Below are 13,845 nucleotides of genomic sequence, written 5' to 3'. Positions count from 1 at the left end.
TCCCCAAAGATGAATGTGAGCCATTTCATATGAAGTTATAGTATGTTTTAGCTGTATACTGTTTACATTTATGGAGAACAGGACGAAAGCCCACCTCAGTCTCAATCTGTCCTACGACCCTGGGGTGGGCAGGTACGCAAGACGCCAGCCTGTGCTGACATGGGGTATGAAAACTGTATTTAACTGACTTTATATAACTCTGGGGGTGCTGAATGTTACCCATATTGTGCATCGGTGTCTTATAAACAGGGACTGTATGTATAAACATATATACAAGGAATTCCTGGACAGCTTTCTCCTGCAGTCTCATAGATCTGAATGGGAACTGGCCATGTATGCATCTAGGTCACATTCAGATACATGTGGACCTCCGTTGTCCTGATCAACTGGTGTCCCGGCTACTGAACCCCCAATTTCCAGTCAAATCCACTATACTTTGAAAAGGGGAATAATGATAGATAGTGCAAATAATAAGTCATGGCCACAGGCAGTGCCGTATTTAGGCAGAGGCGTTAGCTTGATGACTCCAATAGGGGGCGTAAGCCCTGACAGTGCTCAGGGCAGCATCAACACTAAATACGGCCCTGGCCACAGGCATTCATTGTTTGTAGAGATAAATATGAATATAGAATTGCTACAGATGCATGTTATCAGGCGTTTCCATGCTATAAATCCCTTTTTTTATTGGGGGGGGGGGCATAAAACCAATCTGCAAATTGTTAACCTGCTACGTGTTAACAGTGAAGAAGTAAAGCAGCGGTCATAGACTCAACAAAAACATTCACGCACAACGCAGATGTTAAAGGTGGCCCGGGTCTACTAAATCACGTCATTTCACAATCAAGACCAAGGTTTTTATTACGCCATCTGAGGTTTACCGCGTTTAAAGGATAGAAGGTGGCAAATTATAGGTGGCAATATCCCAGCTGGAACCCCCAACTAGTTAATAATAACTCGGCTCCTGCCTGCATGCCATGCATGGGGAACAGCTGGTAAAGCAGCACTCTCCCTCCATTAAGAAATGAGGTGCGTGTGCTCTGTCACAGGATATGTATTTTTAAGCAGGTGTTGGAGGGCATGCTGCCGCAGGGCCAAGGTAAGCAGTATTATGCCCAAGGGAAGCGCAGGTGGCAGGAACGGGTCAGCTACATAGAGTTCTTATAGCAGACCCAGACTTAGTATATTCTATATTCTGGAATACGTCTGGTGTCTATAAATAAGTGATAGCAATGACTATGCTGTCTGATTATGTCGCTGCAGGATGCTTGATGGTACAGAGGAAAAGTGGTAACAATTTATAGTAATACAGGCACAGGGATACTGACTACAACTGCAGCTGCACGTATGTGCTGCTACATGAAAAATACATCATATACTGTAGAAGGGAAAGAAGATGGGAAATATTAAAGGACATCTACCACCAGGATGAAACATTGTATGTAAATGAGCCTGAGGGGCTCCAGGCTCCATTAACACCTATGGAGCCTGGAGCCCCTCGGGCTCATTTGCATACAGCCCTTCATTCAGGTGGAAGAAGCCCTTTAATCAATGTTTTGTTTGCTTTTTGGTCTAAAGAAAATGCATTAAACACAGTCGCAAAATGTTAGAGTAACTAAACCTAAATAAATAAATAGAGCAGATGATAATCAGGGCCGGATTATAGGCGGGGCTCCCGGGGCTCGAGCCCCGGGGCCCCCACCATCTGGCCCCCCCTAGGGGCCCCCACCAGATCGCACCTCCCGTGCCCCCCCTCATGAGCCGAACGCCGCCTCCGGGCATTGGTGAGCGCCTCCACGGCGATCCAGCCCCTGCATAAACTGCACGCCCACTCATCCTGCTGCATGGGGAGTCACTCCGCCCCCCCTCCGGCACAGGTGACTGCTTCCAGGACCGCCTAAACAAGCAACCCCGCTCGCCCCCCGCTCCACTCACTCGCTCCCCGCTCCGCTCAACACCGCCTCCGGCTCCCCGCTCCACTCGCTCCCCGCTCAACACCGGCTCGGAGCATTCCCCCCCCACCCCCCGCTCTCCACTCGCTCCCCGCTCTCCACTCGCTCCCCGATCTGTGCTCAACACTGGCTGCCGCCCCCCCGGCTCCATTCGCTCCCCCCTCTCCACTCGCTCCCCCCTCTCCACTCGCTCCCCGATCTGTGCTCAACACTGGCTGCCGCCCCCCCCACCCCTCCGGCTCCGCTCGCTCCCCGCTCTCCACTCGCTCCCCCCTCTCCACTCGCTCCCCGATCTGTGCTCAACACTGGCTTCATCTACTGTTTATATGTGTATATACTGTATATATATTCATCTACTGTTTATATGTGTATATACTGTGTATATGTGTATATATGTATATACTGTGTATAGATGCACATACTGTGTTTATACATGCATATATTTATATAAGCATATATGTGTACATTTATATATATATATGTGAATGATGTGGTTTTTGTATATACTGTGTATATGGAATGTATGTATATGCTCTATATACTGAATGTGTGTGTTTATTTCCCGTATGTGTGTGTAAATGCTGTATATACTGAATGGGGGATATTTATCATACGCTGGCGCCCCGCCGCTGCAAAAATCGCAGCCCGATACATCAAGAGGCTTCTGCCTCTTGATGTATCGGGCTGCCAGTAGTGCAGCGTTTATTCTACACTAGGCAGGGCCTGGCGTAGAAAAAAACGCAGCCGACGACTTTTCACGTATGAAAAGTCGCCGGCAGCAGTAACGCCCCGCGCCGGCCCACTCCCGTCCGTCCGCGCCCCCCGCTCGGCCGACCGCGCCCCGCCCCTTCACTCAAAGGTGTCTATAGCGCCTAGGCTCGGTACTGTGAGCACCACGAGTACTCACTGTGTCATGCTGTGGCCGCTGTAGGTAGCTGTGTTACTGGGGATGAGGCGGCTGTATGTAGCTGTGTTACTGGGGATGAGGCGGCTGTATGTAGCTGTGTTACTGGGGATGAGGCGGCTGTATGTAGCTGTGTTACTGGGGATGAGGCGGCTGTATGTAGCTGTGTTACTGGGGATGAGGCGGCTGTATGTAGCTGTGTTACTGGAGATGATGCGGCTGTGTGTAGCTGTGTTACTGGGGGTGATGCGGCTGTATGTAGCTGTGTTACTGGAGATGATGCGGCTGTGTGTAGCTGTGTTACTGGGGATGAGGCTGCTGTATGTAGCTGTGTTACTGGGGATGAGGCGGCTGTATGTAGCGGTGTTACTGGGGACGAGGCGGCTGTATGTAGCGGTGTTACTGGGGGTGAGGCGGCTGTATGTAGCTGTGTTACTGGGGGCGAGGCGGCTGTATGTAGCTGTGTTACTGGGGATGAGGCGGCTGTATGTAGCTGTGTTACTAGGGACGAGGTGGCTGTATGTAGCTGTGTTACTGGGGGCTATGCAGCTGTATGTAGCTGTGTTACTGGGGATGAGGCGGCTGTATGTAGCGGTGTTACTGGGGATGAGGCGGCTGTATGTAGCGGTGTTACTGGGGATGAGGCTGCTGTATGTAGCTGTGTTACTGGGGATGAGGCGGCTGTATGTAGCTGTGTTACTGGGGATGAGGCGGCTGTATGTAGCTGTGTTACTGGGGATGAGGCCGCTGTATGTAACTGTGTTACTGGGGATGAGGCGGCTGTATGTAGCTGTGTTACTGGGGGCGAGGCCGCTGTAGGTAGCTGTGTTACTGGGGGCGAGGCCGCTGTAGGTAGCTGTGTTACTGGGGATGAGGCGGCTGTATGTAGCTGTGTTACGGGGGATGAGGCGGCTGTATGTAGCTGTGTTACTGGGGGCGAGGCGGCTGTATGTAGCTGTGTTACTGGGGGCGAGGTGGCTGTATGTAGCTGTGTTACTGGGGCTGAGGCGGCTGTGTGTAGCTGTGTTACTGGGGATGAGCCGGCTGTATGTAGCTGTGTTACTGGGGATGAGGCGGCTGTATGTAGCTGTGTTACTGGGGATGAGGCGGCTGTATGTAGCTGTGTTACTGGGGATGAGGCGGCTGTATGTAGCTGTGTTACTGGGGGTGAGGCGGCTGTATGTAGCTGCTACTGGGGGTGAGGCGGCTGTATGTAGCTGTGTTACTGGGGATGAGGCGGCTGTATGTAGCTGTGTTACTGGGGATGAGGCAGCTGTATGTAGCTGTGTTACTGGGGGTGAGGCGGCTGTATGTAGCTGTGTTACTGGGGGTGAGGCGGCTGTATGTAGCTGCTACTGGGGGTGAGGCGGCTGTATGTAGCTGTGTTACTGGGGATGAAGCGGCTGTATGTAGCTGTGTTACTGGGGGTGAGGCAGCTGTATGTGGCTGTGTTACTGGGGATGAAGCAGCTGTATGTAGCGGTGTTATTGGGGATGAGGCGGCTGTATGTAGCTGTGTTACTGGGGGTGAGGCGGCTGTGTGTAGCTGTGTTACTGGAGGCGAGGCGGATGTATTTAGCTGTGTTACTGGGGGTAAGGCGGCTGTATGTAGCTGTGTTACTGGAGGGTTGGCGGCTGTATGTAGCTGTGTTACTGGGGATGTGGCGGCTGTATGTAACTGTGTTACTGGGGATGAGGCCGCTGTAGGTAGCTGTGTTACTGGGGATGAGGCCGCTGTAGGTAGCTGTGTTACTGGGGGCGCGGCCGCTGTAGGTAGCTGTGTTACTGGGGATGAGGCGGCTGTATGTAGCTGTGTTACGGGGGATGAGGCGGCTGTATGTAGCTGTGTTACTGGGGGCGAGGCGGCTGTATGTAGCGGTGTTACTGGGGGCGAGGCGGCTGTATGTAGCTGTGTTACTGGGGGCGAGGCGGCTGTATGTAGCTGTGTTACTGGGGATGAGGCGGCTGTATGTAGCTGTGTTACTAGGGACGAGGTGGCTGTATGTAGCTGTGTTACTGGGGGCTATGCAGCTGTAGGTAGCTGTGTTACTGGGGATGAGGCGGCTGTATGTAGTTGTGTTACGGGGGATGAGGCGGCTGTATGTAGCTGTGTTACTGGGGGCGAGGCGGCTGTATGTAGCTGTGTTACTGGGGGCGAGGTGGCTGTATGTAGCTGTGTTACTGGGGCTGAGGCGGCTGTGTGTAGCTGTGTTACTGGGGATGAGCCGGCTGTATGTAGCTGTGTTACTGGGGATGAGGCGGCTGTATGTAGCTGTGTTACTGGGGATGAGGCGGCTGTATGTAGCTGTGTTACTGGGGATGAGGCGGCTGTATGTAGCTGTGTTACTGGGGGTGAGGCGGCTGTATGTAGCTGCTACTGGGGGTGAGGCGGCTGTATGTAGCTGTGTTACTGGGGATGAGGCGGCTGTATGTAGCTGTGTTACTGGGGATGAGGCAGCTGTATGTAGCTGTGTTACTGGGGGTGAGGCGGCTGTATGTAGCTGTGTTACTGGGGGTGAGGCGGCTGTATGTAGCTGCTACTGGGGGTGAGGCGGCTGTATGTAGCTGTGTTACTGGGGATGAAGCGGCTGTATGTAGCTGTGTTACTGGGGGTGAGGCGGCTGTATGTGGCTGTGTTACTGGGGATGAAGCAGCTGTATGTAGCGGTGTTATTGGGGATGAGGCGGCTGTATGTAGCTGTGTTACTGGGGGTGAGGCGGCTGTGTGTAGCTGTGTTACTGGAGGCGAGGCGGATGTATTTAGCTGTGTTACTGGGGGTAAGGCGGCTGTATGTAGCTGTGTTACTGGAGGGTTGGCGGCTGTATGTAGCTGTGTTACTGGGGATGTGGCGGCTGTATGTAACTGTGTTACTGGGGATGAGGCGGCTGTATGTAACTGTGTTACTGGGGATGAGGCGGTTGTATGTAGCTGTGTTACTGGGGGTGAGGCGGCTGTATGTAGCTGCGTTACTGGGGATGAAGCGGCTGTATGTAGCTTTGTTACTGGGGATGAGGCGGCTGTATGTAGCTGTGTTACTGCTGGGATAGTGTAACGGAAGCAGGAGGAAGTGTATGTACGCTACACTTAGTGGGGGCCTCCACCAGATTTTGCGCCCAGGGGCCCCCACCAACCTTAATCCGGCCCTGATGATAATAGTAAACGTCATTTAGTAAAGTGGCTTCTCTGTGCCTTGTTTCTGCTCTTTCTCTTGTAGTGAGCAGATAAGGAGGCTTAGAGAATATTTTCCTTAATAATTCAGCTTTATTTACATAGTGCATCAAATTCCGTAGCACTTTACAAATCCTAGGGGACATATACAAATATAATATTACATTACAGAGCACAAATAGTCATATGGAACAATAGGAGTCAGGGCCCTGCTCACAAGAGCTTACAGTCTATGAGGATGAGGAGGTGACACAAGAGCTTACAGTCTATGAGGATGAGGGGGTGACACAAGAGCTTACAGTCTATGAGGATGAGGGGGTGACACAAGAGCTTACAGTCTATGTGGATGAGGGGTGACACAAGAGCTTACAGTCTATGAGGATGTGGGGTGACACAAGAGCTTACAGTCTATGTAGATGAGGGGGTGACACAAGAGCTTACAGTCTATAAGGATGAGGGGGTGACACAAGAGCTTACAGTCTATGAGGATGAGGGGTGACACAAGAGCTTACAATTTATGAGGATGAGGGGGCGAGACAAGAGCTTACAGTGTTTGAGGTTGAGGGGGTGACACAAGAGATAAAATGAGATTGTACAATGGTCCAGCCATTCTTTGTAAGGGAACAATATATAATCATTTAATAATAATAAATAATTTAATAAATAAAAAATCTGCTGCTTGAACTAGCCATCAGCCGCCATCTTATTTACAAGGTCCAAGGTGAAAGTGACCACAGAGAAGCCTGGAACTTGTTATATATCTGGTGTTTGCTGAATAATAGATGGGAGATAGGACATAGGATTGATAAGTAAAGGGAGAGTTGACATTTAATGCAGTTAGTGAGTGTGATAGGCTTGCCTAAAGAGATGGGTTTTAAGAGCACGTTTGAAGCTTTGGAGGGTGGGTATAAGTCTGAGAGTCCGAGGAAGGTCATTCCAGAGAATTGGTGCAACTCAGGAGAAGTCCTGGAGACGTGCATGGGAGGTTCGAATTAAGGTAGAGATTAATCTAATGTCACTGGCAGATCGAAGAGCACAAGAAGGACCAAAGACTGAGATGAGAGAAGAGAGATAGGGAGGTGTAGCATTATGCAGAGCTTTGTGGATGGGGGTTATTATTTTAAAGTGAATACGAAAAGAGACAGGCAGCCAGTGCAGTGATTGGCACAAACTGGAGGCATCCATGTAGCGTTTGGGTTGAAAGACGAGCTTGGCTGCTGTATTAAGAATAGATTGTAGAGGAGCGAGTTTAGTGAGTTGAAGACCGATCAGTAGCGAGTTACAGTAGTCTAGAAGAGAGTGAATCAGAGCAACAATTAGCATTTTAGAAGTCTCAATTGTCAGAAATGGGCGAATTCTGGGGATGTTCCTGGGATGCATCCGGCAAGAGCGAGCAAGAGATTGAATATATGGTGAAAAGGAGAGGTCAGAGTCCAGCATAACCCCAAGACAGCGGGCCTGCTGCCTCGGTGCTATAGTGATCCCACAGACTGAGATGGAGAGGTCGGGGTTGGGTTGGTTAGTAGATGGAGGAAAGACAATAGTTCAGTCTTAGAAAGATTAAGTGTCAAGAAGAGAGAGGACATGATGTTGGAGACGGCAGAGAGACAGTCACTAGTGTTCTGGATTAAGGCAGGGGTGATGTTACGTGCTGAAGTATACAGCTGGGTGTCATCAGCATAAAGATGATACTGGAAACCAAATCTGCTGATGGTTTGTCTGATGGGGGCAGTATAGAGGGAGAAGAGAAGAGGACCTAGGACTGATCCCTGAGGAACCTCGACACTGAGAAGGAGATTAGACTATCCAGGGACTGTCTGTAAAGAGTTAAAGGGGTTTTCCCACTAACTAAAGGTAGGCCCTATCAACGGGATAGGGCCTAACTTGCTGATAAGTGAAGGTCTCAGTGCTGAGACCCCCAAAGGTCCTTCGGACCCCTTGCCGCTCTGTCAGGTGAATGGAGCAGGCGGCCCAGCATGACTGTTCTGCTCCATTAATCCCTATGGAGCTGACGGATATTGGCGAGCGCCCCTAAAGCACTTCAGGCCCGCTCATCGTTTCCCCAGACTGCATGATTATTACTACGTACCATTCCTTTGCTAGATCACACGTCCCGCACTTGCACAATCCATCTCTCAGACCTGCTTTATACTTATTGTATGTGCCCAGAATAAGCAGGGAATGACTCTACTAGATTATACAATGAAAAATTCTGAATCGCCGCTGGCATTTTCCAAATAAAATGTAAAAATTAAATAAGAGTGTGGTCCAAAAGTAAAATTAGTTAGGACTCTACAGTAATTAGTTTAACTTATTTTACAATGGATAATTTCATCTTGGCATACATCTGGTGCCATTACACACTGGCACTGACTGCAGGACATAGACGGCTGCTTCCAATGCATATTCTGTAAAATAGAACAATTTGACCATAATGATAGAATATTTACATATATTACTGGTGTTGGATAAGCACTTTTAGTATGTATAGATGGCCAGTATAACACTATAGACAGTGCCCTGCCAGTGTAACAGTAATATGTGGCATACAATATATAGAGAAAAATGCAGGGGTTATTATAAGCTCATTGTCTGCTAGATAGTTAAAGGGGTTGTTCAGAGGTTGAAAAACATGACTGCTTTCTTCTAACAACAGCTTCTCTCCTGATCATGGGTAGTGGGTGGTGTTGCAACTAGGCTCCATTCATCTCTATACTGTACAGCTGACCTGCAATACCATTGCAAACCATGGTCAGGTGCGGAGCTGTCTTGGCTGTCTAGGAAGCAGCCATGTTTTCAACATTTGGGAAATCCCTTTAAAACATGCCAAATGGATGTCTCAGTAGAATATGATAAAATGTTTTTTTCCCAAACAAATATAACTTTAAGCCATTTGAATGAATGGTCACTTATAAAATCTGTGGATGTATCAGGCCCCCCCACTGACATATGGACTTTTATTCAAGTTTACAGAGGGGTCACAAAATTTAGATTTATCATTATTGAAATCATTATTTATTCACAGACTTAGGGAAAAAACTTGTCTCACATTCTTAAATTCATTAAGATGGACTGTAAAAGGTTAAGTTCATGGCTTTGTTCTCTCCATTCAGGGTCTTTGTGCATGGGGTATTTTCAAGCTGAGACCCTATACATTTATTACCTCTTCCCCTAATAAAAATTTGCAAGAAGTGAGTCATGATGTCTGTCCCACCAGTTTCCAGAATGTGGTACCCCCTTCTTGTGTTCCCCCATTGCCAAGACTCTGAGAGGTTTCGGTTGAGAACTACTGAACCGTATTAATGTGAATAAAGCACTTAGGATAATATAGAAAACTCCCCATTAGCTGCAGCAGTATATTTGAACATGTACGTCTCAGCTACTCCCCCCTCCCCTCTCAATAGACTCTCATGGGCTGTTCCCTCTGGGGTTGGATAATCTTAATACTCCCTTAAATCTCAGTAGCAGAAAGTAAGTTGTTAAGGAAGAAGGAAAAGATCCTGATGAGTGTACAAAGACTCATTTTTTCCCACAGTAGAATAAAAAAACTTACTGATGGCTGCATCAGGCATTTCATTTCATTTTTGTTATGTCTGTTTCTCAATGCCGAGGTCTCTCGCTCTTCATCCATTGAATTCCATGTAAAGCCGATTCATTATAGAGCAACCCCCTTCTTTATATACACCTGATTTACTTGACATGAATAGTCTGGGAGACTGACCTGCTGCCCGGGTGATATGTGACTTGCTGGCGGATGTGGTCTGGTATCTTGTAGCTGTGATACAAGCGAATTCTGATTCAGTTTTGCAGCTTCAAGGTGAGGAGTCCTATGTTGTATCAAGTAAAAAAACAAGAAGTTACATGTCCGTATTGTCAGATGTGATATGAAATATAGTTGCTATTACGTATCTCTGTCTATAAGCGCTGTTATAGGAGGGCAGAGGTCACACGTGTTGTTTTGCCTGTTCAGGACTTACAACACTCCTTAGATGTCAGAAGAGACCATAATCAACTAAGATCCATCCATTTTCGGTATTTATGACATGCCCACAGGTGACCTATGTTTTACAGATGGGCCACAATCCTGGGGCCATCACATTTCCATCATCTGTTTAGTAGATCCGGATGCAGTCACATACGTATATCAGTTGTGTCTGTCCAGTGTCTTGATTTAAAGGGATTGCCCATCATTAATAAATGCAGGTAAAATAAATAGAAGAGGCGGATTTAAGATTGAAAAATGAGTAATACTTATGTCTTTCCTCTACATCACTCAACTCACTGCCCCCTCTGCTCCTACATTGTACCTCCTGTCACCGGCAGGCTCTGTTTGTCCATAGAGGCTGCATCGCTCATATGAGATTATCGCTGCAGCCTCTATGTGTAATCAGAGACCAGTGATGGCAGGAGGTGACACACAGGAGCATTGGGGGTAGAGGGGTAATATTCCCCTAATATTGGGAGGAGTCATGCTATAAATGTCTGTGGGAGCACTCACCATTTAGAGGCATGGGGTGTATACTTGTTCCTACCATCCTGTAGAATAGTCATTGGGCTGCAGTTGATGTAATTTAGGTAGTCCTGTGTGTGCTTCTGTCAAAAAAGACCACATTTCAAAGGCAAATTGAGTAAAAAAATTCACTTCTACAGGAACCATTAAATGACATTCAAAGTATTAGTGATAACAAACCTCTTCCAATATACTGAACAGGAACAGAGATGGGTGAAGCCTTTTTTGGTTAATCTTAGGGCATTTTCCTAATTCAGTGAACGTTAAATAACTTGAAAACTTTGTTAACATTTATTCCCTCTATGCACCTTAAAGTCATTAGGGGGATCTATGAAGCCATTTTGGGCAGACTTTTGGCATCATTTTTGCCCCAAAAACTGCATCCGACACATTTCTGAAGGGTTTTAGACCACTATTTTCAATTTATTGACTTGTCCGTGAAAGGGGCGGGTCACTGGTAAAAAAGGCGTGGCCAATCAGGAAATCATCTGTGAGCCAAAAAATATGGTAGGTTCCCCACATTGTGACACACAGGTTAGACCACCTAAAAGCAGTTCTAAAAATAGAACCTGACAAACTTAACCTGCGACAGATTCATCATCACAATAAACATTTATTAAGGCGTTTGCGCCAGTTTTCTGTCTGACTTGTGCAAACTGCTTGTACATGTATTTGTAAAGTGTCTGCGCCAGTATTGTGTCACAGCAGCCATGTGTATGACAAGACAGAAAAAATGTGCGCCTAAAGGGACATGTTTAGTCAGAGTTTGCAGCACAATTCTAGCATGAACAAAGTGCAACAAAAAAGAAATGGTGCAAACTTCCCGAGCAGTGCAGGGGGCGTCATATTCATGAAAAACGTGCACCACAATTCATGAATCTGGCACAGCCTGCACACTTCACGGGCAAACTGCACACATATACATAGGACATTTACTTACCCGTGCGCTGGAGTTCACTGAAAGTGCATGGTCCGACGATAACGCACTGTGCCGCGAATCAGTCGGATCGTCTGATGGCATGCCCCCCAATTTGTGTCGCATGAAAACCAGCACAGCTGCACCAAAAAATGATCGTGTGCGCCAAACTCCAAGCGCAGACACCTGTTAAATACCTGTTCAAGCCGTGCAATCCCCGAAAAAGGCGCACAGTCTGACGAAAGTGAGCAGTGCAACCCTTAGTAAATGAGCCCCATAAGGTAGGTTCATGCTCAAACCTCCTTCCCCATAGTATATTTATATAATCAATTAATTCAGTTTAATTAGTTAAAAACTGCAGCCTCGGGGTAGAGGGTTTGAGCATGAACCTACCATCGGATCTACCTTATTAGGTATATAATTACCGGTAGATAGATCTGTGTTAGTAGTTTTCCTTTAATGAATCCCACTTTAATAAATCCAACTTAATGAATAATTTTCTTACTTTTAATCCATGTTCTGTCCTTTGAATAGCAGTCTCCAGGGCTTGGACATCCACAATAATGCCCTTCTCTTGGCTTGTGTGAACCAGATTCTTCTTCAAATGTTCCAAGTCATTTTGAACCTGTATATACAATAATTGTGAATTCCAGTCTAAAATCCATCAAATCACTCAAACATTGCAGATAATGGGACAGCCTTGGAGTCCTGTATTTTGAATGCTGTCCCAGGTGCTGCCAGTAGGCCCTGAATACATTTGGGAACCACAAGTGCTTTTTAGAGTGTGCAATGGCAGTGGGGTTAATTATTTAGTGTCCTGGCCCCAAAAGAGGGCATTATTCACCGAGGGACATTATACGGGTTGGGGACCAAACATAGGGGTAATATACAGGTTGGGGACCACAATCATAGATAATATACACAATAGGTACCACAATGAGGGGTCTTATCTATGGTGGGGACTACAATGAGGGGCAATATACAGGGTAGGGACCACATATAGGGACATTGCACTGGGTAGGGACCACAAAGAGGGACATTATAGGGGGTTGGAATGCAAACATGGGTCCACAAAGAAGGAAATTATAAAAGTTGAGGACCACAATGAGGGGCATGATACAGGTTGGGGACCACAAAGAGGAATAAACAGGGTGGTGACCACAAAGAGGTAAGTTACACACAATGGGGGCTATATAGAGAGTCAGAGCCATAAGGGGGCAGAATACTTAGTGGGGCACTATGGGTCAGGGTTATTATAAACATACATAGTACATACATAGATACATATATATAGAACATACATATATTAGTACATACATATACAAAGTACATACATATATTAGTACATACATATACATAGTACATACATATATAAGTACATACATATACATAGTACATACATATATTAGTACATACATATACATAGTACATACATATACATAGTACATACATATATTAGTACATACATATACATAGTACATACATATACAAAGTACATACATATATTAGAACATACATATACATAGTACATACATATACAAAGTACATACATATATTAGTACATACATATACATAGTACATACATATATTAGTACATACATATATTAGTACATACATATACATAGTACATACATATATTAGTACATACATATACATAGTACATACATATATTAGTACATACATATATTAGTACATACATATACATAGTACATTCATATACATAGTACATACATATATTAGTACATACATGTATTAATACATACATATACATAGTACATACATATATTAGTACATACATATACTAGTACATACATATACATAGTACATACATATATTAGTACATACATATACATAGTACATATATATATTAGTACATACATATACATAGTACATACATATACATAGTACATACATATACATAGTACATACATATATTAGTACAGACATATATTAGTACATACATATACATAGTACATACATATACATAGTACATACATATATTAGTACATACATATACATAGTACATACATATATTAGTACATTCATATACATAGTACATACATATATTAGTACATACATATACATAGTACATACATATACTAGTACATACATATACATAGTACATTCATATACATAGTACATACATATATTAGTACATACATATACATAGTACATACATATACATAGTACATACATATATTAGTACATACATATACATAGTACATACATATATTAGTACATACATATATTTGTACATACATATATTAGTACATACATATACATAGTACATACATATATTAGTACATACATATATTAGTACATACATATACATAGTACATACATATATTAGTACATTCATATACATAGTACATACATATATTAGTACATACATATATTAG

At 45.2% G+C, this 13,845-nt stretch overlaps 1 protein-coding gene across 1 annotated transcript in view; it reads right to left on the bottom strand.

Moving 5' to 3' along the window:
* The window catches only part of IQCH (IQ motif containing H), an 81,891-nt gene that overhangs the window by 67,331 nt on the left and 715 nt on the right, over positions 1–13,845 (bottom strand). Inside the window, exons 2-4 of the mRNA XM_072148708.1 lie at positions 11,952–12,071; positions 10,519–10,613; positions 9,742–9,847 (exon numbers count right to left, since the gene is read on the bottom strand). Of these exons, the coding sequence (XP_072004809.1) occupies positions 9,742–9,847; positions 10,519–10,613; positions 11,952–12,071 (321 nt within the window). The remainder of the gene's footprint in view (positions 1–9,741; positions 9,848–10,518; positions 10,614–11,951; positions 12,072–13,845) is intronic.

This window comes from Engystomops pustulosus, chromosome 4 (genome assembly GCF_040894005.1).
Source record: "Engystomops pustulosus chromosome 4, aEngPut4.maternal, whole genome shotgun sequence".
Lineage (NCBI taxonomy): Eukaryota > Metazoa > Chordata > Amphibia > Anura > Leptodactylidae > Engystomops > Engystomops pustulosus.
The sequence above is the reverse complement of the archived record's forward strand: the minus strand, read 5'-3'. Positions and strand labels throughout refer to the sequence as shown.